This window comes from Phyllobates terribilis, unplaced genomic scaffold, assembly GCF_046119375.1.
Source record: "Phyllobates terribilis strain yellow unplaced genomic scaffold, ASM4611937v1 Scaffold_4__5_contigs__length_816908805, whole genome shotgun sequence".
Lineage (NCBI taxonomy): Eukaryota > Metazoa > Chordata > Amphibia > Anura > Dendrobatidae > Phyllobates > Phyllobates terribilis.
This window is the reverse complement of record NW_027362764.1, coordinates 75,137,262-75,162,531: the sequence shown is the minus strand read 5'-3', so window position 1 is coordinate 75,162,531 and position 25,270 is coordinate 75,137,262. Positions and strand designations below refer to the sequence as shown.

Below are 25,270 nucleotides of genomic sequence, written 5' to 3'. Positions count from 1 at the left end.
GCAGATATCGATTAACACAGCCCAGAGGAGGTCGCAATTGTTCTTCAGTCTATAGAACACCAAAAGAATTATATTGTATGGGTCTCAGAGCTGATGATTGTTGTCCCCACTGTGGGGAAGAGAGAGCAGACCTGATTCATATGTTTTGGTCATGTTCGCAATTGGGGGAGCAATGGGAAAATGTCAGCAGACTAACTAGTGGGGTCTTTAACATTACAATTTTTCATTAATCCTAAGTCCTGCATCCTGGGTCCAGTGGGGGACATTGGAGGATCTTTTCCGGGGCAGTTGGCCATAGCTAAAATATTCTACCATGTAAGGAAGACTATTGCTAAACACTGGCTAGCAAGTAGCCCTCCCTCGATTGACGAAACTATACAATTCTAAAGGAGAAAAATGTGTATTTAAAAGAGGACTTGTTGGGAAGTTTAATAAACAATGGGGAGACTGGATCAAATGCCCGGAAGTAGTGTCTAAGGTTTTGGTGTCCGATGTAATTTTCAATTTATTAGTGCTAGGTTGAAGATTTCTTTAAATACTTTATAAGATTTTATGTATGTAGTTAAGCAATCAGAGCCAAATCGAGTTATTCATTTTTTTTCTCGAAATATCAAGGGAATAAATGGTGGGGGGTGTTGGTTGGGGGGGTGGGGTTATTGGGATTAGAAAGTTACTCCTATGCTTTTTGCTATTAAGGCATATTATGTATCTGTACCTGTTTTACTATTCTAATGCTTGTTATCACTGATGTCTCAATAAATAAACTTTTCTTGATTACAAAAACAAAGAATATAGATTGACAAACTAATTTGTCAGACTGACTTGAACTGTTGGGAACGAAACACATTACCAAAATTCTCTCTTCTTTTACTAAGAAATCTTCGTTCTTAATAAAATAAGTAGAACCGCATTATAGCAGCCTATAAATAAGGTACAAAAGATAATGTAATAAATACATTATTGTAGCATTTAAACAAAACACAGCCCAATAGGAATGAGAATGCTGTTACTACGCGTGGATGTAAATGTAAGTGACAGGTCCCATTGTCTGATTTCTACTGGCATCAGACTGGATGCCGCTCCGAGTTGAAAGGACAAGGTAATTAGTAGGGAAAAAAGCTTTTAACGGGCAGACGTCCCGTGTAGTGCTTGCATGTTCTCTGGGTTAGATATGTCAAATGTATTTGCTTCATTTAAACAAATATTATTAAATAGAAAAAACAGAATAATGCCATCTGAACAAACATTACTGAATAAATAAGCATGTTATTCCCCAATAATCTGCCTAATGATAACAGTAATAATATAGTAAGCAATTTCTTTCTTTAGCAAACTAAATAATGCAGCATGCTGTGGTTTTCTAGTTAAAAAAATATTCTAGTTCTATTTTCTATAAAAAATAAAAAAAAAATTCTAGCAAATTAGATGGAAACTGAAATACAACATGTTGGCATCTGCATAAATCTCACAGAGCTGGATACAGTATGTTACCTAAACTTACAGCAACATCCATATGGCATCTATTTTTTACGGATTCACTGAGATTATTAACACAGGAAACTGTATTTGGTTTTCTATATTTTTTTTTTAGCACTGCTGATGTAGAAAAACAGATAACATATGGATAACAATAAGCATTTTTGGATGAAAAGAAATGACTTTACATACGACAGTCTGAACTCTGCCTTAGACATAGCAGCAGGTAGAGTGAAGGGGTTGTACTTAGCAGATCAGAGAGGAAAGCATTCACGTTATTGAGTACTGCGCTTAGCTTATAGATCAGGAGGAAAGCACATGATCAATCAATAGTTGTAGAAAGGGAAATCACTCAGTAATGAAGCTGTGAAGACATCCAGCATGTACAACTGGGAGGACAGATCGACAGGAGAAGAGTTTAAAACTAGGAGCAGGTTGCAAACTGCTTATCAGAGGGTATAACAATAAATGAAAGAATGAAGGGTACAGACAGAACACAATGACTACACAGCCTTTAAATCAATGTTAAAAGGTGTATTCCAGCAGATGACACATATTACTGACTTTTCAAACTCCTACACACATGATTGTGCTGAAAGCAGGGGTCCACTGTTATAGCAACCATGGGGGTCCCAGCAGTTGGACCCCCACTAAGTGATCATTCATCATTTATCCAGCAGACTACTAAATTTAATACTTTATTGTTATCAAAAGGTAATAAATGAAAATAAATGGCAAATATTTCTTTAAATAAAGAATCGGGGTCTGCATGTGCAACAACCCCCATCTGTCCAGTAATTAGCTGACAATCATTAGCTACAGATTTACATCCCCATGTTAGTTTAACATACTAAATATGTGTAAGGGGGAAGACCGGGGTGTAAGTGCTTTCAGAGCAAGGGATCCGGAACTGCCGGGGCCGTACCTCTTGTTGCAGGGGGAAGACAGACTGCAAGCAGAGGAGTCATGTGACAGGGAAGCAGGGGGTGTGTCGAGAGAGAGGGAGCTGGGAGGTCAGGTGACAGAAAGACTCCTGGTGTGACTAGAGAGAGGAAGAGACGAGTACGTTTTGCGCGGGAAAGCGGAGCTAGATCCGGCTCAGCAGAGCAGCGTGAGAGGGTCCAGGCTCCTGGCTCCAGGACTGGGAGCAAGAGCCGAGTGCAGTGGACCGGAGGAGTCAAGCCGACTAGAGAAGAGACGCAGGGTGTCACGCTGTCTCTGTATACTGGAGGTAGGGGGCCTAAGCTGACCCTAAGCTGGGGCCCTGACTAATCCCTCAACCTGGAGGTACTGTTAAAGGTACAGAGGTCCAGGCCGCCAGCGTAACCCCTACCTCCTGAAGATCCCTGCACCTCAGTAATCTAGTCCTGAGAAGGACCCCGATCACAACCAAAGGGAACAAGAAATAATATGCCCAAACACAGTATTTAGACGAACGAGACAGTACAAGGGAAAAACCAAAACCACCTTGCATACAAACAACTTCTCAACTACAACAGAGGGAAAACCAACGGGAAAGGAGATAAATGATAAAGCGAGGAAAGGGAAAAAACACTTCCAAATACACTTATCTCAGCAACTCCAAACACCACGATCCGCTCTGTCAGTCTGAATGAAATGCTTTCACCGACACCTCCCAAACAGACCAGCAGGTATATGAAGGAGTCTCACTACAGAAGTATTGATTGCAGCTGGGCGAGGCTGGACCTCATCTAGCCCAGAGAGAGAGAGAGAATTAACTCCCTCACTGCCGAGAAACACAAAGCACCAACAAGTCAGCTGCGAGAAGTCAGGCTGTGTACTCGTGACGATCTTCGTGGCAACACACCCGTGACAGTACCCCCCCTTCTACGAGGGGCCTCCGGACCCTCAGGGCCAGGTTTATCCGGGTGAGTCGTGTGGAAGGCCCGAACTAATCGGTCTGCGTTAATATCCGATGCAGGAACCCACATCCTCTCCTCAGGACCATACCCCTTCCAATGAACCAGGTACTGAAGGGACCGGCGATTAAAGCGTGAATCAATGACCCTCGATACCTGGAACTCCAAGTTACCATTGACAACCACTGGAGGGGGAGGTAAAAGTGACGGTACCACCGGCGCCACATACCTCTTAAGCAATGATCTGTGAAACACGTTGTGAATTTTAAACGTAGGGGGGAGGTCAAGACGGAATGCCACCGGATTAATTATAGAACTGATCCTGTACGGCCCGATGAACCTGGGACCCAGTTTCCAGGAGGGAACCTTAAGTTTTATATTCCTGGTAGACAACCATACCCGATCGTTCACACTTAGGTCCGGACCAGACACTCTCCTCCTATCAGCCATACGTTTGTATCGGTTCCCCATAGTATTCAGATTCTTCAGCACCCCTCTCCATACTGAAGCGAGTGATGAGGAAAATCGTTCCTCCTCAGGAACCCCCGAAGAGCCCCCCCCACTGAAAGTACAAAACTGGGGGTGAAAACCATATGCCCCAAAAAACGGGGACTTACCAGTGGACTCGCTCCGCCTATTATTAAGAGCAAACTCTGCCAGAGGTAAGAAAGAAGCCCAGTCCTCCTGGTTCTCTGACACAAAACACCGGAGATATGTCTCCAAGCTCTGGTTCATACGTTCCGTCTGACCATTGGTCTGAGGATGAAAAGCCGATGAGAATGACAACTGCATCCCCCGCCGTGCACAAAACGCCTTCCAGAACTTAGACACAAACTGAGACCCCCGATCAGACACCACCTCGGAGGGTACCCCGTGAAGCCTCACAATCTCCCCAATGAACACCTGCGCAAGAGTTTTAGCATTAGGGAGAGCCGGAAGAGCGATAAAATGTGCCATCTTGCTGAACCTGTCCACTACAACGAGTATGACCGTTTTACCCGAAGACGGAGGGAGGTCCGTAATAAAGTCCATAGACAGATGAGTCCAAGGACGCTCCGGGATCTTCAAAGGTAAGAGGGCCCCAGACGGACGGGTATGTGAGGTCTTAGAGCGCGCACAAACCCCACAGGACGCGACAAAAGTTACCACCTCCTTATGTAAATTAGGCCACCAAAACCGACGCGAGAGGAGATCCACAGTTGCTTTACTCCCCGGGTGTCCTGCAAAAACTGAGTTATGGTGTGCCTCGATCACCTTTTGTCGCAACTGATCTGGAACAAACAATCTCCCTGGAGGTCCAACAGGGGCGTCCCCCTGAGCCTCCAATGCCTCCTCCTCCAGCTCAGAGCATACTGCCGAAACCACCACCCCCTCCTGAAGGATAGGAATCGGGTCGTCCGTATTCCCGGCCCCAGGGAAACTGCGAGATAAGGCATCCGCCTTTACATTTTTTGACCCAGGACGATATGTAACGACAAAATTAAACCTGGTAAAAAACAATGACCACCTAGCTTGTCTGGGATTCAGACGTTTCGCGGACTCCAGATATAGCAGGTTCTTGTGATCGGTGATGACGGTGACCGGATGAACTGCCCCCTCCAGAAAATGGCGCCACTCCTCAAAAGCTAACTTAATGGCCAAGAGATCCCTATTGCCGACATCGTAATTCCTCTCAGCGGACGACAATTTTTTAGAGAAAAAGGCGCACGGATGCCACTTACCAGGGGACGAACCCTGTGACAATACTGCTCCCACCCCTACCTCGGAAGCGTCTACCTCTACAATGAATGGCTGAGACGCATCAGGTTGAATGAGTATGGGCGCCGAGGCAAAACATTTTTTCAAAGAGGAGAATGCTTGACAAGCCATGTCAGACCACCTAGAAAAATCCGTCCCCTTTTTAGTCATGTCAGTGAGAGGCTTAACCATGGACGAGAAATTACGAATGAACTTTCGGTAATAATTAGCAAACCCCAGGAAACGTTGTAGTGCCTTAAGATTCTCTGGCCGATCCCACTCAAGAACTGCCCGCACTTTCCCAGGGTCCATACGAAAACCGGACGCTGAAACCAGGAAGCCTAAAAACTGGAGTTCCTGTACGGCGAACACACACTTTTCCCACTTGGCATACAGTTTATTATCCCGCAAGATCTGTAACACCTGCCTAACGTGCTCCTGATGAGACACCAGATCCGGCGAGTAAATTAGGATATCATCCAGATATATGACAACAAACTGTCCCACCAAGCGGCGAAAAATGTCATTAACAAAGTGTTGGAACACCGCCGGGGCATTAGTCAGACCGAATGGCATGACAAGGTTCTCATAATGCCCCTCCGGAGTGTTAAACGCCGTCTTCCACTCATCCCCCTCCTTCATCCTAATCAGATTGTACGCCCCCCTGAGATCCAACTTAGAAAACCATTTGGCGCCCACGATCTGATTAAAGAGATCGGGAATAAGTGGGAGCGGATACGGATCTCGGACCGTAATCCGATTAAGTTCACGGAAATCCAGGCAAGGGCGTAGGCCTCCATCTTTCTTCTTAACAAAGAAGAACCCCGCAGCCACCGGTGAAGATGAAGGTCTAATATGCCCCTTAGCCAGACTTTCTGAGATATAATCCTTCATGGCCTGCCTCTCAGGACCAGAAAGGTTATACAACCTAGCTTTAGGTAACTTGGCCTCAGGGAGCAGTTTTACAGAACAGTCATACACGCAATGAGGAGGTAGTTCCTGACACCCTTTCTCCGAGAATACATCCTCAAAGTCCGCCAGAAATGGAGGTAAGACCCAAGGAGTAACCGCACCAATGACCGTGTTCATGCAGTTTTTATTACAGAATTTACTCCATTGGCTTATCTCCCTGGTTTGCCAATTAATAACCGGGTTATGCTTAGCTAACCAAGGAAGGCCCAACACAATAGGAGTGGGAAGACCCTCCAACACGTAGCAAGACAACAGTTCTTTATGTATTGCCCCCACTTGAAGTTTTACGTCATGCACAACTTGCAAAAAACTTCCCTGCCCGAGAGGCCTGGCATCGATCGAGAATATGGGGATGGGTTTAGCCAACTCACTCAACCGCATACCTTGAACCCGGGCAAACCGAGCATCAACCAGATTAGCCCCGGCCCCACTATCCAGAAGAACAGATATCCTCTCAGTTCTCGTACCCACCACCACCTCCGCCGGTACGAGAAACTGAGACGAACCTAGGGACGAAATACCTACTCCCAGATTGCCGTCCACCACACAACCTGGGATCAACAGTTTTCCGACGACTCTTCACTCTGCAAGGGACGGGATGGACACCCCCCAATAAAATGTCCCTTTCTCCCGCAGAAGAAACACCTTCCTGCCTTATGGCGCACCACCGGTCCCCTCCCCCGAAATGATGTCCCTCCTAATTGCATAGGCTCCTCTGGACTGACCAGGGGAACCACCATATGAGGGGACCTTGTAGGAGGTGGAGTCATCACAGGGGGTAGAGTTATCCCGCACCTCTCCCGAAGCCGTCTGTCCACGCGAATAGCGAGGGCCATAGCGGCTTCCAGAGACACGGGAGAGTCATACTGTGCCAACACATCCTGTAATTTGTCGGATAAACCATGACAAAACTGGCTCCTAAGAGCCGGGTCATTCCACTGGGTGTCCGTGGCCCACCTACGGAACTCCGAACAGAATTCCTCCGCCGGACGATCTCCCTGCTGGATCCTACGTAACTTAGACTCAGCAAGGGAGATCCGATCCGGGTCATCATATACGAGTCCCAGGGCAGCGAAAAACCTATCCACTGACTGGAGAGCCGGGGAACCCGGGGGAAGAGAGAACGCCCAAGATTGTGGGTCCCCTTGTAGGAGCGAGATGACAATTCCCACCCTTTGTTCTTCACTCCCCGATGACCGAGGCCGCAGCCGAAAGTACAATTTACATGCCTCCCGGAAAACAAAAAACTTGTCCCGCCCCCCAGTGAACCTATCAGGGAGAGCTACTTTAGGTTCTGGTCCGGCTTGCTCCTGAGGATGCCAAACCTTGGACCTAACGTCCGCCAGCTCCATGGACAAACTCTGCAATTGCCGAGCTAGACCGGCTACTGGATCCATAGTAGCTGGAGAAAAACTAAGTGGGTCGGTGAAAATGTCACGCTGTCTCTGTATACTGGAGGTAGGGGGCCTAAGCTGACCCTAAGCTGGGGCCCTGACTAGTCCCTCAACCTGGAGGTACTGTTAAAGGTACAGAGGTCCAGGCCGCCAGCGTAACCCCTACCTCCTGAGGATCCCTGCACCTAAGTAATCTAGTCCTGAAAAGGACCCCGATCACAACAAAAGAGGACAAGTAATAATATGCCCACACACAGTACTTAGACGAACGAGACAGTACAAGGGAAAAACCAAAACCACCTTGCATACAAACAACTTCTCAACTACAACAGAGGGAAAACCAACGGGAAAGGAGATAAATGATAAAGCGAGGAAAGGGAAAAAACACTTCCAAATACACTTATCTCAGCAACTCCAAACACCAGGATCCGCTCTGTCAGTCTGAATGAAATGCTTTCACCGACACCTCCCAAACAGACCAGCAGGTATATGAAGGAGTCTCACTACAGAAGTATTGATTGCAGCTGGGCGAGGCTGGACCTCATCTAGCCCAGAGAGAGAGAGAGAATTAACTCCCTCACTGCCGAGAAACACAAAGCACCAACAAGTCAGCTGCGAGAAGTCAGGCTGTGTACTCGTGACGATCTTCGTGGCAACACACCCGTGACACAGGGTCGGTGGAGCTGGGCACGTGTTATGGACTAGGGGCTCAGCGGGTAAAACCAGAGACCGCCCGCTGCCGCCAGAAGACAAAGCATTGTTTGGGCGGGGACGCCTGAAAAATCAACACCGGACTCAGCGTGCATCTACCTTGTGAGGAGCAAGAGTCAGCTAAGTGAAAAAAACTGTTGATTATAACCGGTTCGACTCTGCTACATCCAGTTAAACTGTGAACTGTCAGTGATAGACTTTTACCTGCTTTTCCCTTGTCTTTCCCCCATGTTTTTCCCTGATACTCCCTGCGTGGAGATTTACCCTGTTATTATAAACTTCCCCTGTTTATTAACCCCATATTGGCTGCTCTGTGTTTCTGTGTCGCTGCATCTAAAGTTACATATGCTGTCCTGTTGAAGACACGCCATGCATGGCTCACGTGTGGAGGAAACATCCTGATGGATTAGATCCTTAAGGGGGCATTTCCCATGGTGTGCACCTCTTAATGAATTTGGCCTATCTTATTCCTGCACACCCCATATTAAGACGGGGGTATGAAATGCTAGGTAACAGGCCTATGTATCACACATGCGTCCCATGAATACTTTACAATCAGACACAAGTCATCTACACCATGCACTTAAGATTAGGATGAGTCATAGTTTTATTTATTTTTTTAGCAACCTCATTACTTGGAAACTCCACAGCAAATAAAATAATACAATAAAATACCGGCCACTAGCGTTTAATTAAAAACAGTAATTTTAACAAACATATCTAAAATAATGTGTTTTGAGGCAATATCCCTCTTATCTACATGTACGTATAGTCGTATATTTTTGGAAAAAAATATTAATGATGATTGAAATACTTAAAAATACAAATGACCAAAAGGGAACATAAAAAATGATGACTAACTGTGGGAGGAAACACTCCAGCTATTTCTCGGCACTAAACGTCTGACCTTGCACTTCATAGGATGATTTACCAAAATAAACACATGCTTCCATATTAATCTAAGATTGCTAGCAGAAACAACAGCTTGGCCTGTAAATGTTTCATCACATGGAAAAATTGAGTTCTACATCTCTGTAAGACTGGGATCTCGAAAACGATTATTTTACATTTATATAAAACTTCTATTTCACTTCAATTTTTCTTTCTTAAAATTTCCAAAGAGTGCAGCAGATGTCTAACCTAATGTCCTCAACCAAATCTACTTTATCTTCCATTTTGGAGCAAGTTAATGAAGTCTTTACTTTCAGGGAGACAAAATGAGGTTTCAATTTTAATCCTGTCGTCTGAGAAGAGCGTGATATGTTTCAACGCAAGACCAGTATCATCTCAAGTACTTAAGAGATTAACCACATAAAAGTCCTCTGTCCTATGCCCTCATCTGACTCCATATGCCAGGTCCACCACAGCTCCCTAGTTCGTAGTGCGGGGTCTTTGGTTCTTCTGGTGCTGAGCCAAGCGATTATCCTCACGAGGTTACCTGGGGGCTGACCCACATCATTAACCTTTCTGTTAATTATGCTTTGAGTTCTGGAGAGACTCCTGAGATTAAAAATCAGCTTTTCAATTAATTCAGTTTAAATCAAATTTATTAAGACCGAATCGCATTTGCTGTCTGAATTGAGTGAATCTGCCCAAGATGAATTTTGGGAGAGTCGCATATTCTCCTGTAAGGATGTAAGTTTGGGTCAGGAGACCCGTGACTAGCCCGGGCATTGAGGTCCATATTTGGACTATGAAACATAGAGATATGAATTCATGGTTTTTAAGGTTGATATTAGACATGAGCCCATCGAATTCAACCTATAACCTAACATGTTGATCCAGATAAAGGCAATAACCCCATGAGGCAAATCCTAATTGCCCCATATTAGGGGAAAAACAGCTCGATCATTTATAGAGACTAGGGATTGTTATAGTTAGTTATCTGGCATTAGCTGTAGATGTCACAGTGTAATCCAGTACTGTAAGCATGACATGAACCACATAACACAACTAGATGTCTGTCTAAGGCCGAATCCAATAAAAAGTAGACACGGAACTTCTGCACAAGTAGGATCCAATTCCATCAATAAATATATGAAAACTTGCTTTATCCACCGCTCCTCCTGTATAGCGGTGGATACCGCATAGCCCTGTCTTGCACTGTTTAAGCAGTTATTCCTCAATCCAGCAAACTGATGATGGTCAAGTTGTAGACCGAAATGTCTCTTTATTGTCTGGAAATTAGCACAAATAAAATTGAATCTCTATTGATCACATTCAAGTGCCAAGTTTTCATATATTTAAGGCCGAATTCACACATATATCATGGTCCGAGTATGGACAGTGATGAGGTGACTGGCCGCAGGACCACTGACCCAAACTTGACAGCCTCATATATGCGGGGACTTGAGCAACGCAAAAAGAAATCTAGCATTAGTAGTAGTAGATGACAGGACTCAATACATCAAACAATCTCTATGTGTAGCACATTTACTATTTAATATCTGGCCCCAAGTACCTAAATAAAGTAACTCGACTGGCTGCCACGGCATAGCTATTTAGGTATCTCTGTGAAGTCCAGCCTGCGGCTGGGCTAGATTGGTATTTTCATGGTATACTGGAATAATAATTTCCCACGTATTCCAGTATATATTGCAAGTGATCAAATGCAAGTTATAAGTTCAAGTTCCCCAAAGAGACTAAAAAAAATGAAATTAGTAGTTAAAAAATGTAAAGAAAAAAAACAAGAGTTTAATTCACCGCTTTTCGCAAATTCAAAAATAAGCAAAACAATAGGCTTATTTCAATTTGATGTGTCCATAGTAGTCAAATCAAATTATAACAAGATTTAACCTATATGGAAAATTCTGGAAAAAAATTGTCATTTTTCCTTCACCATATCTCCCCAAAGAAATGCAGTAAAATGTGATCAGCTCGTTACGCCAAAAACAAATCCTCATACATCCCATAGAAAAAAAGAAGAGAAAAGTTATGGGTATCAAACATCACCATTCCACATAAAATACTGTGTGTGAATTATAGTTGGTATGTTACACCAGAAACATTATTTGTTGGATTTGTGAAGTCTTCGTACTGTGCATTATGTAGTATTATGCATATTGCACAAGGCTCTTCTATCTTATATAAAAGTTTAGGCTCTGTTCATAGCTGCGCCTTGAATTCTGTTTCTTTGTTCCTTTAATCTGCACAGATTGACTTAAGACGTCCGTCAGAAGACTTCACACCACTAAAAATATAATGGGACTCCGGTCCAAGGGGTGGTTGCCGCACTGCCCCCAAGCCTAGCCCGTACCTGGTCACGGACAAGGAAGAAGCATTTTTACTATTTGTCCAAATGCTGTGGGATGTCAATACTGTATTAAATCCATGGCTACAAGCGCACCATTTCATAAAGAAAAAACTGATCATACTACTTCTGAACAAATGGCTGAAGCAGGCACAAGTTCAAACATTTCAAATGAGCAGATACGGCCGAACCCAGATATCGAACTAAGGCGTTCAACAGTAGGAAACAAAGGTAACCACCTGTATATCTCTCATACAAGGCATGCTCATCATGTAAGAACCTGTATGTTGGGAATATATATCTCAGCTCTCAGAAGGAGAAGCCAATAAACAGATAAAAGATCATGAAGAAGTAAAGACTACTATGAAAAATAAAAGTCAAACTATTGAAATATCCTTCGAGGAAGGCAAAATAATTAGAAGACATGGAAAAGCAGATGACAGTTCTGAGGGAACAGATAAATCAGCTAACACAAAGAGCAAAATGCATGAAAAAGCGAGAATGTTGACTTGTTCAGGTTACAGAACAAAAAGAAAAGGAAACTGTTGGTGTTGGTGTCTGTGTCCCCCAAGGTTCAGGTCTAGGGCCCCTGCTCTTCTCCATCTACACCTTCGGCCTATGACAGCTCATAGAGTCTCATGGCTTTCAGTACCATCTCTATGCTGATGACACACAGATCTACCTCTCTAGACCCGAAATCAACTCCTTACTAACCAGATCCCACATTGTCTGTTCGCTATCTCATCCTTCTTCTCTGCTAGATATCTAAAACTTAACATGGAAAAAATTGAATTCATCATCTTTCCCTCATCTCACTCAACCTCACCATCTGACCTATCCATCAAAGTTAATGGCTGCCCGAGCTCCCCAACCCCACAAGCTCGTTGCCTCGGGGTAACCCTGGACTCTGATCTCTCCTTCAAACCACATATCCAAGCCCTTTCCACTTCCTGACGACTCCAACTCAAAAATATCTCCCGGATCCGCACATTCCTCAACCACGAATCTGCGAAAACACTAGTGCATGCCCTCATCATCTCCCGCCTCGACTACTGCAACCTCCTGCTCTGTGGCCTCCCTTCTAACACTCTCGCGCCACTCCAATCTATCCTAAATTCTGCTGCCTGACTAATCCACCTGTCCCCCCGCTATTCTCCGGCCACTCCCCTCTGTCAATCCCTTCACTGGCTCCCCATTGCCCAGAGACTCCAGTTCAGAACCCTAACCATGACATACAAAGCCATCCACAACCTGTCTCCCCCATACATCTGTGACCTAGTCTCCCGGTACTTACCTGCACGCAACCTCCAATCCTCACAAGATCTCCTTCTCTACTCCCCTCTTGTCTCCTCTTCCCACAATCGCCTACAAGATTTCTCCCGTGCTTCCCCCCTACTCTGGAACTCTCTACCCCAACACATCAGACTCTCGCCTACTGTGGAAACCTTCAAAAGAAACCTGAAGACCTACCTCTTCCGACAAGTCTACAACCTGCAGTAACCCTCACTCCACCATACTGCTGCACGACCAGCTCTACCCTCACCTACTGTATCCTCACCCATCCCTTGTAGATTGTGAGCCCTCGCAGGCAGAGTCCTCGCTCCTCCAGTACAAGTTGCTGACTCGTTTTGTTAAGATTATTGTAATTGTTTTTACTATGTATACCCCCTTTTTCACATGTAAAGCATCATGGAATAAATGGCGATATAATAATAAATAATAATAATAATAACTGACATGATGATCATCAAAAAGAACGCTCTGAAGGTGAAGATCGGAGAACTTGGACAAGTCATGATGGATTTTTTTTTACAAAGTCACTGACTATTGCTATGTTTACCATCTTTTCAGTTAGCCATTAAAAGGTATCAACCACTGAGGACTCTCAGATTCCAATATTGTTCTGACTATAGAGAGACATAGTAGCTGGGCCTAATGGACTGAGCCTTAGCTGGTCGAAAATGTGCACCTTCGCTCAATCCATCGTCTATTAGACTGTTGGAGATAATCTAGCACTGTACTCAGGTTTCTCTAGTAGCCACAGAAAATGAATGGAGGTGAGATACTCAACCTTCATTGTATTCTCAGAATGCTATTCTCAGGAATACTGGGGGTCCAAGCGACTGGACCGCCAGCAATTAGTAAGTTATTCCTTATCCTATGAGAAGGGGGGTAACGTAAAATCTTGTTACAAACCCTTTAAGCTATTCAGTAGAGTACCCATTTACAACATGGCAGAAACTTTATGTACAATACATTATATTGACTAAATTTGGCACACAGGTACTAAGACGAGCCTTTTAATCACCAGGCTAAATTCAGAACATGACAAATTATCAATGTTAATTAATGTGCTGCGCTGTAATATGGTGATTAATCACAAATGTCCATTAAAGTACTGAAATCTATCTGCAAAATGAGTTCCAGCTAATACTGTCCAAGAATTCAAATGAATCTCAGTTCTGTAATAACGTCCCCCGGATGATGGAGTGCTAGTAATTAAATCACCAGGTAAAGGGCTATATGAGAGGCAGTGTCTGCGAGAGGCTGGTGGTGGAAAAGTCAGAATCACAAATGGTAAGTATAAGATGACTATGTATATACAGTAGTGCAGTGGTCTCCAAACTGTGCCCCCCAGCTGTTGTGAAACTGAAACTCTTTGGATACTCTGACAGCCTGGAGGATCTCACAAGCTGAAAGGGTAGTATTCTATCTATTGAGAAAACTACAACCCCCAGCATTCTGTGACCAGGTCCCTAAAACTAAAATGTCAACACTCCCCAATGGAAACATTTTTTTGTAATTTACTTTATGCAGAAAAATATGGCCAATCTGGAGATATAGAAAGAGGTCATATGAGCCTCCAAGCCTCGTCTTCAGCACTTCTTCTGACGCTCCGTTCTTGCACTGGGTCCTGTTCTTTTGGGTAGTGCTGAGAATGGCATGTCATAGAACATGTGCTGTTACTATGAAGCAAAGGCTCAGTTAGCTGCTGTGCATGCGCTAATCCACATCACGGTTCTGAGGGGTCCTGGTCAGAGGAGAAGACTACTCTGTACATTGGTGTAGTGGGCGGGGATGGTGAGAGGGAGGTGTGATAGTGTAATGCTGGTGGGTGTGGACCCATTGTGCCACAGGCCAGGTTTAACTTGAAGGGGCGTAACTAAGTGACTACCGGGTATTCGCTAGAGCAATTGACTGGAGGGTAAGAGGCACGGGTATGAGGTACCAAAGGGCAAGACAGAGGCGTAGTCAGGCAGTAAGAGGTTGGGGAAGGCAGCACAGGTTCAATACACGTAGTTGAGGTCAGGAGCAGAGCGGTCAGACAGGACGGGTAAACAGGCCGGGTTGTTAACTAGATGCAGACGATGGAGGAACGCATGAATGGGTGCTTTCGGAACAGGAACGAATGTTCGGGCGAGGAATGTCAAGAGGCGCTGTCAATTATAGGCCCTGCTGGCATGGGATAGGGCGGGGAAGCTAATCTCTGCAGGACACAGCAGGGTTAAATTCCTGCAGAGACCGACCACGCACCCCTAAGGCTAGATGGAAGCCACATACAGATGTAGCAGTGCGGCATGAAGCAGACTCAGCGGGAAGGCCAGACATGAGGAGAAACCGCATGGTGAGCAGAGTGGCGCTGGGTAGGCCTGAAAGTCACCGCCGTGACAGACAGAGCCTGCACTGGACAAGTACATAGGAAACAGACGGAGCTGTGAAGACTGGTAACAGCCATCGCAATGGATCATGATCACTGCAGTCTTCTGTAAAAAAATGGAAGCAACTGATGGAAACAGCCGGCATGCATCAGTGGATGTGAGATACCCATAGGCAAATCAGAAATGGACACGGTCCCTGGATATATGGGGAAATAATGAGCAGGGCATTTAGTTGAACTTAAGACTAGAAAACGTTTTTAAATAAATACCTGTATTCCCAATTAAATAATAATTCTGGATTTCACTCTTTTTCCCCCCCAGAACTCTGAATTGTGCCACTCCTTTGTTATTTCTCATTTAGGAATCATTACTTATTTATGGGTGAATTGACAACTGGGTGTTACCTTCCCCCTTATCAAATGCGGCGAGTCCCTACACACTGGCATTGTGAGCACTGATTGGAGAGTCTGTGCGCAGGGACGCGACTGGTAACAGTTATGTATAAATAGTTATCTATAAACCTATAAGTATTTACTAAATAGACCGGTGAGGACGGCCGACATCTCACAGAACATTTCAGGGTGTCGTCCTCAACTGTTTTATCCTACTCAGCAGATAAGGGAATATCCACCAGTAGATGGCAGTAAAGTTCTAATTTAATTTAAAAAATGGCCTTGAGATCACTCACAAATTGAGTGAAATTCTTTATGATCTTTCCATTAACCCTTGTGTCACTAATTCAGATTTCACAGATTACTAACATGTTTATAATATTAGATACTTCTTTAAAATAAAAAAATGAGACTCATATTTAGTAATAAAAAAAGCTGGAAATACAAAATGCCGAACATGACTGAAATTGCATTTTAAAAGCCTCGCTGAGAGAAACGTGCACAAGGCCACTTGCACAATTTGTTCAGCATTCGCATCCTTATTTTTAAGCTAAAACCTGGAGCTCAACAATGTATAATAGAATAGATGGAAAAAAAACAGTTCTGCTCAGTTCACAAAATGTTTTCATATATACAGTAGATATTATACATCTGGAAAGAGAAAAAAAAATGTATCCAGATTAATAGTAGACATTTGTGGGGCAAACATGTCAAAAGCATTATGCCTTTCAAAGCAACACAAAAAAACATGTCAATGGCAAATGTATCCAAATGTGAGCGTATATATCTTTCCATAGTACACTGTTTCAACCTGTCTTCAAAAAAAATTATATATACTATATATGTGTACACACATTATACATAAATACATATACAAATATATACACACATTTTATTTTTCCAATCCCCCTTTAAAAGAAAGTGGAGCTAAGAAGAAACACCAGTACATTTGACATATATTAGCATCTTTTTTTTTAAAGTGAGTGTCTGAAAATACAGAACACAAATATTGTAAAAATCTAAAACTTCCCCATTATTACATCCAGTATATTACACCTACTCCAGGAGAATTTCTAAAAATTAGTACAATGCACTTTTAACCTTTATGAACTTGATAATCCTTTTGCTTCTAATCTCACCATTACCTATACAATATATACTGTATATTTATATAAATATATATACCCACACTATATATATATATATATATATATATATATATATACAGTACAGACCAAAAGTTTGGACACACCTTCTCATTTAAAGATTTTTCTGTATTTTCCTGACTATGAAAATTGTACATTCACACTGAAAGCATCAAAACTATGAATTAACACGTGTGGAATTATATACTTAACAAAAAAGTGTGAAACAACTGAAAATATGTCTTATATTCTAGGTTCTTCAAAGTAGCCACCTTTTGCTTTGATGACTGCTTTGCACACTCTTGGCATTCTCTTGATGAGCTTCAAGAGGTAGTCACCAGAAATGGTTTTCACTTCACATGTGTGCCCTGTCAGGTTTAATAAGTGGGATTTCTTGCCTTATAAATGGGGTTGGGACCATCAGTTGTGTTGTGCAGAAGTCAGCTGATAGTCCTACTGAATAGACTGTTAGAATTTGTATTATGGCAAGAAAAAAGCAGCTAAGTAAAGAAAAACGAGTGGCCATCATGACTTTAAGAAATGAAGGTCAGTCAGTCCGAAAAATTGGGCAAACTTTGAAAGTGTCCCCAAGTGCAGTTGCAAAAAAACATCAAGCGCTACAAAGAAACTGGCTCACATGAGGACCGACCCAGGAATTGAAGACCAAGAGTCACCTCTGCTTCTGAGGATAAGTTTATCTGAGTCACCAGCCTCAGAAATCGCAGGTTAACAGCAGCTCAGATTAGAGACCAGGTCAATGCCACACAGAGTTCTAGCAGCAGACACATCGCTTCAACAACTGTTAAGAGGAGACTTTGTGCAGCAGGCCTTCATGGTAAAATAGCTGCTAGGAAACCACAGCTAAGGACAGGCAACAAGCAGAAGAGACTTGTTTGGGCTAAAGAACACAAGGAATGGACATTAGACCAGTGGAAATCTGTGCATTGGTCTGATGAGTCCAAATTTGAGAACTTTGGTTCCAACCACCTTGTCTTTGTGCGACGGAGAAAAGGTAAATGGATGGACTCTACATGCCTGGTTCTCACCGTGAAGCATGGAGGAGGAGGTGTGATGGTGTGGGGGTGCTTTGCTGGTGACACTGTTGGGGATTTATTCAAAATTGAAGGCATACTGAACCAGCATGGCTACCACAGCATCTTGCAGCGGCATGCTATTCCATCCGGTTTGCGTTTATTTGGACCATCATTTATTTTTCAACAGGACAATGACCCCAAACACATCTCCAGGCTGTGTAAGGGCTATTTGACCAAGAAGGAGAGTGATGGGGTGCTATGCCAGATGACCTGGCCTCCACAGTCACCAGACCTGAACCTAATCGAGATGGTTTGGGGTGAGCTGGACCGCAGAGTGAAGGCAAAAGGGCCAACAAGTGCTAATCATCTCTGGGAACTCCTTCAAGATTGTTGGAAGACCATTTCCGGTGACTACCTCTTGAAGCTCATCAAAAGAATGCCAAGAGTGTGCAAAGCAGTGATCAAAGCAAAAGGTGGCTACTTTGAAGAACCTAGAATATAAGACATATTTTCAGTTGTTTCACACTTTTTTGTTAAGTATATAATTCCACATGTGTTAATTCATAGTTTTGATGCCGTCAGTGTGAATGTACAATTTTCATAGTCAAGAAAATACAGAAAAATCTTTAGATGAGGTGTGTCCAAACTTTTGGTCTGTACTGTATATATATATATATATATATATATATATATATATATATATATATATACACACACATATACATATATATATATATATTTTTTTAAATGGCAAAAATAGTTTATGTGTAATTTGCTAGAATATTAAAAATGCTAAGTAAATATGTTACGCACTTCGTCTACCCAAATTATTTGTACTCATGGACCTGTTTCCAAGAGTAAAATTTCCAGAAATACTTTGTTTCGTATTTAACTATTTTATACAGTTTGACAATACAAAAAGTCTTAATACTGTACGCGCAGGCTTGAGGTCAGTTTTTTGATGGGTAAAAATACAGCTGTGAGATGTTTATTGGTGGTTAATAGGAAAAAAAAATGCATTTTCCTACGTACAATAAGGGAGATGTGTCAGTACTGGGGAAAAGGAAAATTGGCTTAATCATTATCAGCAACCAGATTCCACTTTTCTTTTATTACTTATTGTAGTGTTTTTAACCCCTGTGTGTATAAATATATACACAGTGTATATATTTGACACTGATACAGTATAAATATTTTATAAATACACACGCATGTAGTGCGCACAGTGATTTCTTTATTATTTTTCTATAATTTGAGTTTTCACTTTATTTTTTTATTTATTAGAAATTATACATTTCCTTTGTGACCTGTTCCTGCTCCATTTTGTAAATGTGTAAATGTCAAGACCCAGCTTAGTTCTTGCATAGTTTTGGTAAAACTTATAAACATTACCCAACTTCGCGTGAAGGTGTTTTATGATATTAAATATCTTTTGTTTTCTAGGCTTCTGTTCGTCGTGGTCACATTTGTTTAGGATTTCTTAGCCATATCATGTACGGTTCTTTTCTGTGACATGTGTGAAAGATTCTGGTCCGATGTGGAAGGCCAACCCTACCATCACACAGACCAAAAGGTCAAGCAAATGTCACAGATGTCAAGTGGAGAACATTATGGGAATTTTATATATTGTTGATCTGCATAATCTGGCTTCAAATGCATTGAAAATATCAGCACTTACTATTGGGTTTAGGGTGATACGTACCCAGCATTATTAGGGCAGCCTGTGGTAAGATTTGCCAAAGCAAAGACAGCAGCTTCTCGGACTTCATCATTGTCTTTGCTCAATAAATGAATTATCTGAAGGATTCCTGCAGGTAAACACCATATTATTAGCTGAGATTGCTCCAGCGCTCGATATGGCTGAATCCACCATTTCCAGCTCTTGCTCTTACCATTCTTACTGAATACGTCCTTGCTGGCCACGTTTGCACACAACACAGACACGGCTTGTAGAGCAGCCACCTTAACGCCATTATTATCTGATCCCAGCAGCTCCACCAGAGTTTTCTCTGCTTCTTGCTCATGGAAGAATTTTCTATTCTCAGCTGATAAATATAAAACAGGTTATATAGAATACAAAGTAAACAATTTATTATCAGAAAATTACAATACTGCAAATGGTCACTGTATTTCAGACAACTTAATCTCATTTGATAGATAATGTGAAAAATAGTCAATCTGTAAAGTCCTTACTTTTAAATAAGGTTGTCTTACTCATGAAAGATCACTCCTAAGTGCCGGACACTAGCTACCTCCCTGCTAAACTGCTGTCCACTGCTTATTGCAAAGTATAATCCACCTCTAACAGCAGAGACACCGAGATGGACTACATAAAGCGGGGACAGGTCATTGTTTCTACGGCGGGTCTTTATCTCTACAGGAAGCAGGGGCAGGTCTTTATCTCTACAGGAAGCAGGGGCAGGTCTTTATCTCTACAGGAAGCAGGGGCAGGTCTTTATCTCTACAGGAAGCAGGGGCAGGTCTTTATCTCTACAGGAAGCAGGGGCGGGTCTTTATCTCTACAGGAAGCAGGGGCGGGTCTTTATCTCTACAGGAAGCAGGGGCGGGTCTTTACCTCTACAGGAAGCAGGGGCAGGTCTTTATCTCTACAGGAAGCAGGGGCAGGTCTTTATCTCTACAGGAAGCAGGGGCGGGTCTTTATCTCTACAGGAAGCAGGGGCGGGTCTTTATCTCTACAGGAAGCAGGGGCGGGTCTTTATCTCTACAGGAAGCAGGGGCAGGTCTTTATCTCTACAGGAAGCAGGGGCAGGTCTTTATCTCTACAGGAAGCAGGGGCAGGTCTTTATCTCTACAGGAAGCAGGGGCGGGTCTTTACCTCTACAGGAAGCAGGGGCAGGTCTTTATCTCTACAGGAAGCAGGGGCAGGTCTTTATCTCTACAGGAATCAGGGGCAGGTCTTTATCTCTACAGGAAGCAGGGGCAGGTCTTTATCTCTACAGGAAGCAGGGGCAGGTCTTTATCTCTACAGGAAGCAGGGGTGGGTCTTTATCTCTACAGGAAGCAGGAGCAGGTCTTTAACTCTACTGGAAGCAGGGGTGGGTCTTTATCTCTACAGGAAGCAGGGGCAGGTCTTTATCTCTACAGGAAGCAGGGGCAGGTCTTTATCTCTACAGGAAGCAGGGGCAGGTCTTTATCTCTACAGGAAGAGAAGTTGAAGTAATGCATATAAAAGGGTAGACAAATAGGACCGGGTCCCAACTCCAGACCACCTAGGCCCGTTGTAAGCTACATATATACTAATCAGCTCAACAAAGGGGATGCCACACCCTTAATTTGCACAGAATGCAAACAAGACAAAAAAACAAGCAATGTGAACTGAGGTCTAAGATGGTACACATGCAAGAAATAGGAGCATGTTCACACTAGCAAAAAGAAGCAAAACCTGCAAAAGACAAAAAATATATCTCATACCCTACCATCATTATATATAAATGTAAAGCAAAGTTGCATATTAGATATAGGGTACTTAGTGAACTATTTTTGATCAAAAAAAGGATACAAGCCGTCCCACCAGCGACAAGGTGACCCTAAATTGGGACGGTACCTACACTGTCTATATTAAAAACCTTACTGTATATCAAAGTTGAAGTAATGCATATAAAAGGGTAGACAAATAGGACCGGGTCCCAACTCCAGACCACCTAGGCCCGTGGTAAGCTACATATATACTAATCAGCTCAACAAAGGGGATGCCACACCCTTAATTTGCACAGAATGCAAACAAGACAAAAAACCAAGCAATGTAGGGTAGGGAATGAGATAGATTTTTTGTCTTTTGTAGGTTTTGCTTCTTTTTGCTAGTGTGAACATGCTCCTATTTCTTGCATGTGTACCATCTTAGACCTCAGTTCACATTGCAGGGGCAGGGGCGGGTCTTTATCTCTACAGGAAGCAGGGGCGGGTCTTTATCTCTACAGGAAGCAGGGACGGGTCTTTATCTCTACAGGAATCAGGGACGGGTCTTTATCTCTACAGGAAGTAGGGGCGGGTCTTTATCTCTACAGGAAGCAGGGGCAGGTCTTTATCTCTACAGAAAGCAGGGGCAGGTCTTTATCTCTACAGGAAGCAGGGGCAGCTCTATTGTACTGCCAGAGGCCAAGATAAGAGGGGTAGCTATATTATACACAAAGATATGGGCCTTTTTATTAAATGCCAGTCTTTATGGTCTTTACAAGGGGGTGGGATTCACAGGATTCTCTGGGGGGGTGCATATCTTTAGGTTGCAATACATTATTACCTTGTGAGCCACGCCCCCTTTGAAAAGATAATAAAAGCAGCATTGTAGTGGGCAGCATGGTGGTTCAGTGGTTAGCACAGCAGCCTTGCAGCGCTGGGGTCCTGGGTTCAAATCCCACCAAGGACGACATCTGCAAGGAATTTGTATGTTCTCCCCATGTTAGCATCGGTTTTCTCCGGTTCTCTGGTTTCCTCCCACATTCAAGATATATTGATAGGGAATTTAGATTGTGAGCCACATTGGAATCAGTACCGATAATGTCTGCAAAGCGCTGTGGAATTAATGGCGCTATATAAGTGAGTAAAATAAATAGATAAATAAAATATATATTATCCCTGTAACCAGGGATTTTTTTTATAAAAAAAAAAGAGAAAAAAATGGATTACTCAGGGGAATAATGAGAATAAAATAAGAGCAAAAATTGGACACATGTGGCAACCATTCTTTGGCCACACGAGTCTTGTGATGACCACGGTCATAGCTGAGGCCAATGATTGGGCATATGGGGGCATCATCACTGCAAGACAAGTGAAAGATCAGTGAGGACCACTGAAGCATTAGAAGGTGAGAATATGTCATTCTTTTATGTGAACACTTTCCCTGTTTTTTTTTCCATTCTTTTAATATCTCCAAAAGAACCCTTTTAACGATTGTAGAGTAAGGCCTCTATAATAATGAAACACATAAAAAATAAACTCCCCATGACACCCTATTAAAATGTCTTCGCAAAAAGACAGACTTTGTAAAAGCGACCATATTTATACACTAAAAGATTTGCACCAGAGCCTCACGGTAATAGAAGATGTCACAGGAACATATGTTATCTAATGGAGTGGAGTTTTAATTACACTGCCACGTTGTGTTGTTTGAGGCTCATATTCCAGATTGGTACATCTGCTAATTTATGTACAGTTACCATTGCAGGATGGATCATCCGTCTTGTTCAATATGTTGCAGGAACGAATGCAGTGAGAAGCTCACTTTGTACAGGGAACACTATGGGACCCTTACACGTCCTATACAAGTATTGCCAAATATTCAAAATCACATCTAGGTTTAGGATTTTGATTTGTCAACATTTTCAAAATAAAAAAAGTCTTGAGCTACTTGTTTGAATCAGACAAAGGACAGAACTGTGTATAAAGGGGGCTGGCTGATTGCACATTTTAATAACTAAGAGGGCTACTTGGTCTTTTTACGCAGGAAGATCCCACGTCAGTAGGGCACCTGAATGCTCAGTGATACATCGTTCAGTGTGCATAGGCTGCAACTGTTCTCAGCAGCGAGGGTCCTGTTTACTCAGCAGGATGTGCTGCTGAGAGTGATGATCTTTTGTGCTGCACAAAAGATAATTTCATCCGACAAATGCACGTTTTGCTTGATCATCAGCCGGTTTTGAATGCAAGATTATCATGAAATAAGCGGTCCTAGGAATGTTCACACATGATAACCTTGCCGTGTAAACGGATCCTAAAGCTGCACTTACCGTTAGAACCCTCCTGTTTGTTTTTTCCATCTTGTGTTTTGCGGTCACGTGACCACCTGCCTTTATATTCCAGCTCCGCCCTTTTGGCTGTGCTGGACTTCAGTGTTGTTTGACTGTTTCTCTAGCCAGGTGCTTCTGTGCCTTTCTCTGTCAGTTCGCTTGGTCCTTCTGGGACCTCTAGTACCTTTTTGTCAGTTTGTCTTTTTGTGTTCTGCAACAACTTCTCTGTTTAGGAGGTGTCTCATTTTTGTTCCAGTCCTTAGTTCTTTTAGGGACCCTTCCCCTTATGCTATAGGTCTTCGTTCAGACTAGCCGAGGACTAAGGCGGGTCTGTTCGCTAGGAACAGGCAGCCCGCTACATCGTAGGGATTCAGCTTAGTCTTACTGTAGGGACAGCTTTCCCTTATCTTTCCTTAGTTCATGTTGCAGATCATAACACTTACACTGCAAGATACTTGTGAATGAGCGTTCTTAAAATCGCTTGTTTCAAGGTTATTTTGTAATATAAACAGGCTGCCGATCACCCGAGCAAAACGCTGGTTAATTGGGTGAAATGATCTTCAGTGCATCGCAAAAGATCATCCTCATTTTTTAAAATAACATCCACCTCTTACAGGGGCACATGGCTCTTTCTTACGTATATTGCTGGTTAGGGGATACGTTCACTTTTTCAATCATTTTTACTGATCACTTTGGGTGCAAGCATTATCAGAGTTTTTAGATTCAGCAATGAAGCAGAGCTGATGATGCTAACCCCGCCCCCCCCACGCTCTGTATATACAATGTCCATAGACAGTGAGGTGCTCATCACAGGAGGGGGCGTTGCTGTGTCCAAGAAAAAATAAGCTCCTGGTGCTAAAACAACCATTGGTGAAAACAAAACCACTGAGCTTGATATGAGAGGCATCGCTGAAATCTGTGTTTTAACCCCTACAGCATGCTGTCTTCAAATTACATGGCACAAACCTGCTGACAGATTCCCTTTAAGTCCAAAACCTATCAGCACAGGGAAGTTCTGTCGTTCTGACTTGATTAGTGAGATAATTTTGGCTGCATGTAGCCGTTGTTGGGTGGCACTAACTGCATATAGTAGTATACAGCTAGTAATTAACTCAACTGATGCTGTATAAATCTGTGTTCAGTGAGTGACAATAAGCATTATGGCAGTGTCACACGGCTAGGAGGGGATAACGTTTAGGTCTAAACCCCAATGGCCTCTTTCTCCTCTGGCAATCAAGCAGAGGAGGGCGGTGAGAATGGAAGAGGAGCCATGGACTGTAATCCCATTATTACGCCCCCGATGCACTTGCAGTCTACTTTGCATATTGATAAATAGAAAATAAATGGCTGCTGACATGTACCCTTTAATTCTAATACATCTAAAACATTTTATAATTGAAGATAATGAAAAAATTCTAATTGATTTGTTTTAGAAAAACAAGCCTGTATCTTGATTTCTCACAGCTCCTTACTAAGCTACATGACACATTTTAGGGCTCCATAAGGGAATATAAGAAGTAAATATAATTCCATTTAGGAAAATGACATTTACCCGTAGATCAATAGTGTCATCCAATTAGCGTGCTAATCGTGCTGGGGAAGTTCTGATACCACGCCGTGCTCACCAGGCCGCCATAAACCCCCTGAGCTGCACAACGGGGGGTGGTGGCTCATTAACAAGCAATGGATATAATTAAAAAGGCAAGAGTCACACAAAAGTAAAAACACACTTGCTTTCAACATACTGTAAGTAAAAAAAAAAATGATGGAAGGGAATGGACATTATGCTCATTTAAAATACCACCTATGTACTAAAGAATCAGTGTTTCTCAAGGATGTGCCAGGGAGACGCACTGTATACTGTAATATGTACGGT

At 43.0% G+C, this 25,270-nt stretch overlaps 1 protein-coding gene across 2 annotated transcripts in view; it reads right to left on the bottom strand.

The window, feature by feature from the left end:
• The window catches only part of ARMC3 (armadillo repeat containing 3), an 83,806-nt gene that overhangs the window by 33,386 nt on the left and 25,150 nt on the right, over positions 1–25,270 (bottom strand). For both annotated transcript variants that reach the window (XM_073676502.1, XM_073676503.1), the window contains exons 9-10: positions 19,543–19,695; positions 19,353–19,458 (exon numbers count right to left, since the gene is read on the bottom strand). In XM_073676502.1, coding sequence (XP_073532603.1) covers positions 19,353–19,458; positions 19,543–19,695 — 259 coding nt within the window. The remainder of the gene's footprint in view (positions 1–19,352; positions 19,459–19,542; positions 19,696–25,270) is intronic.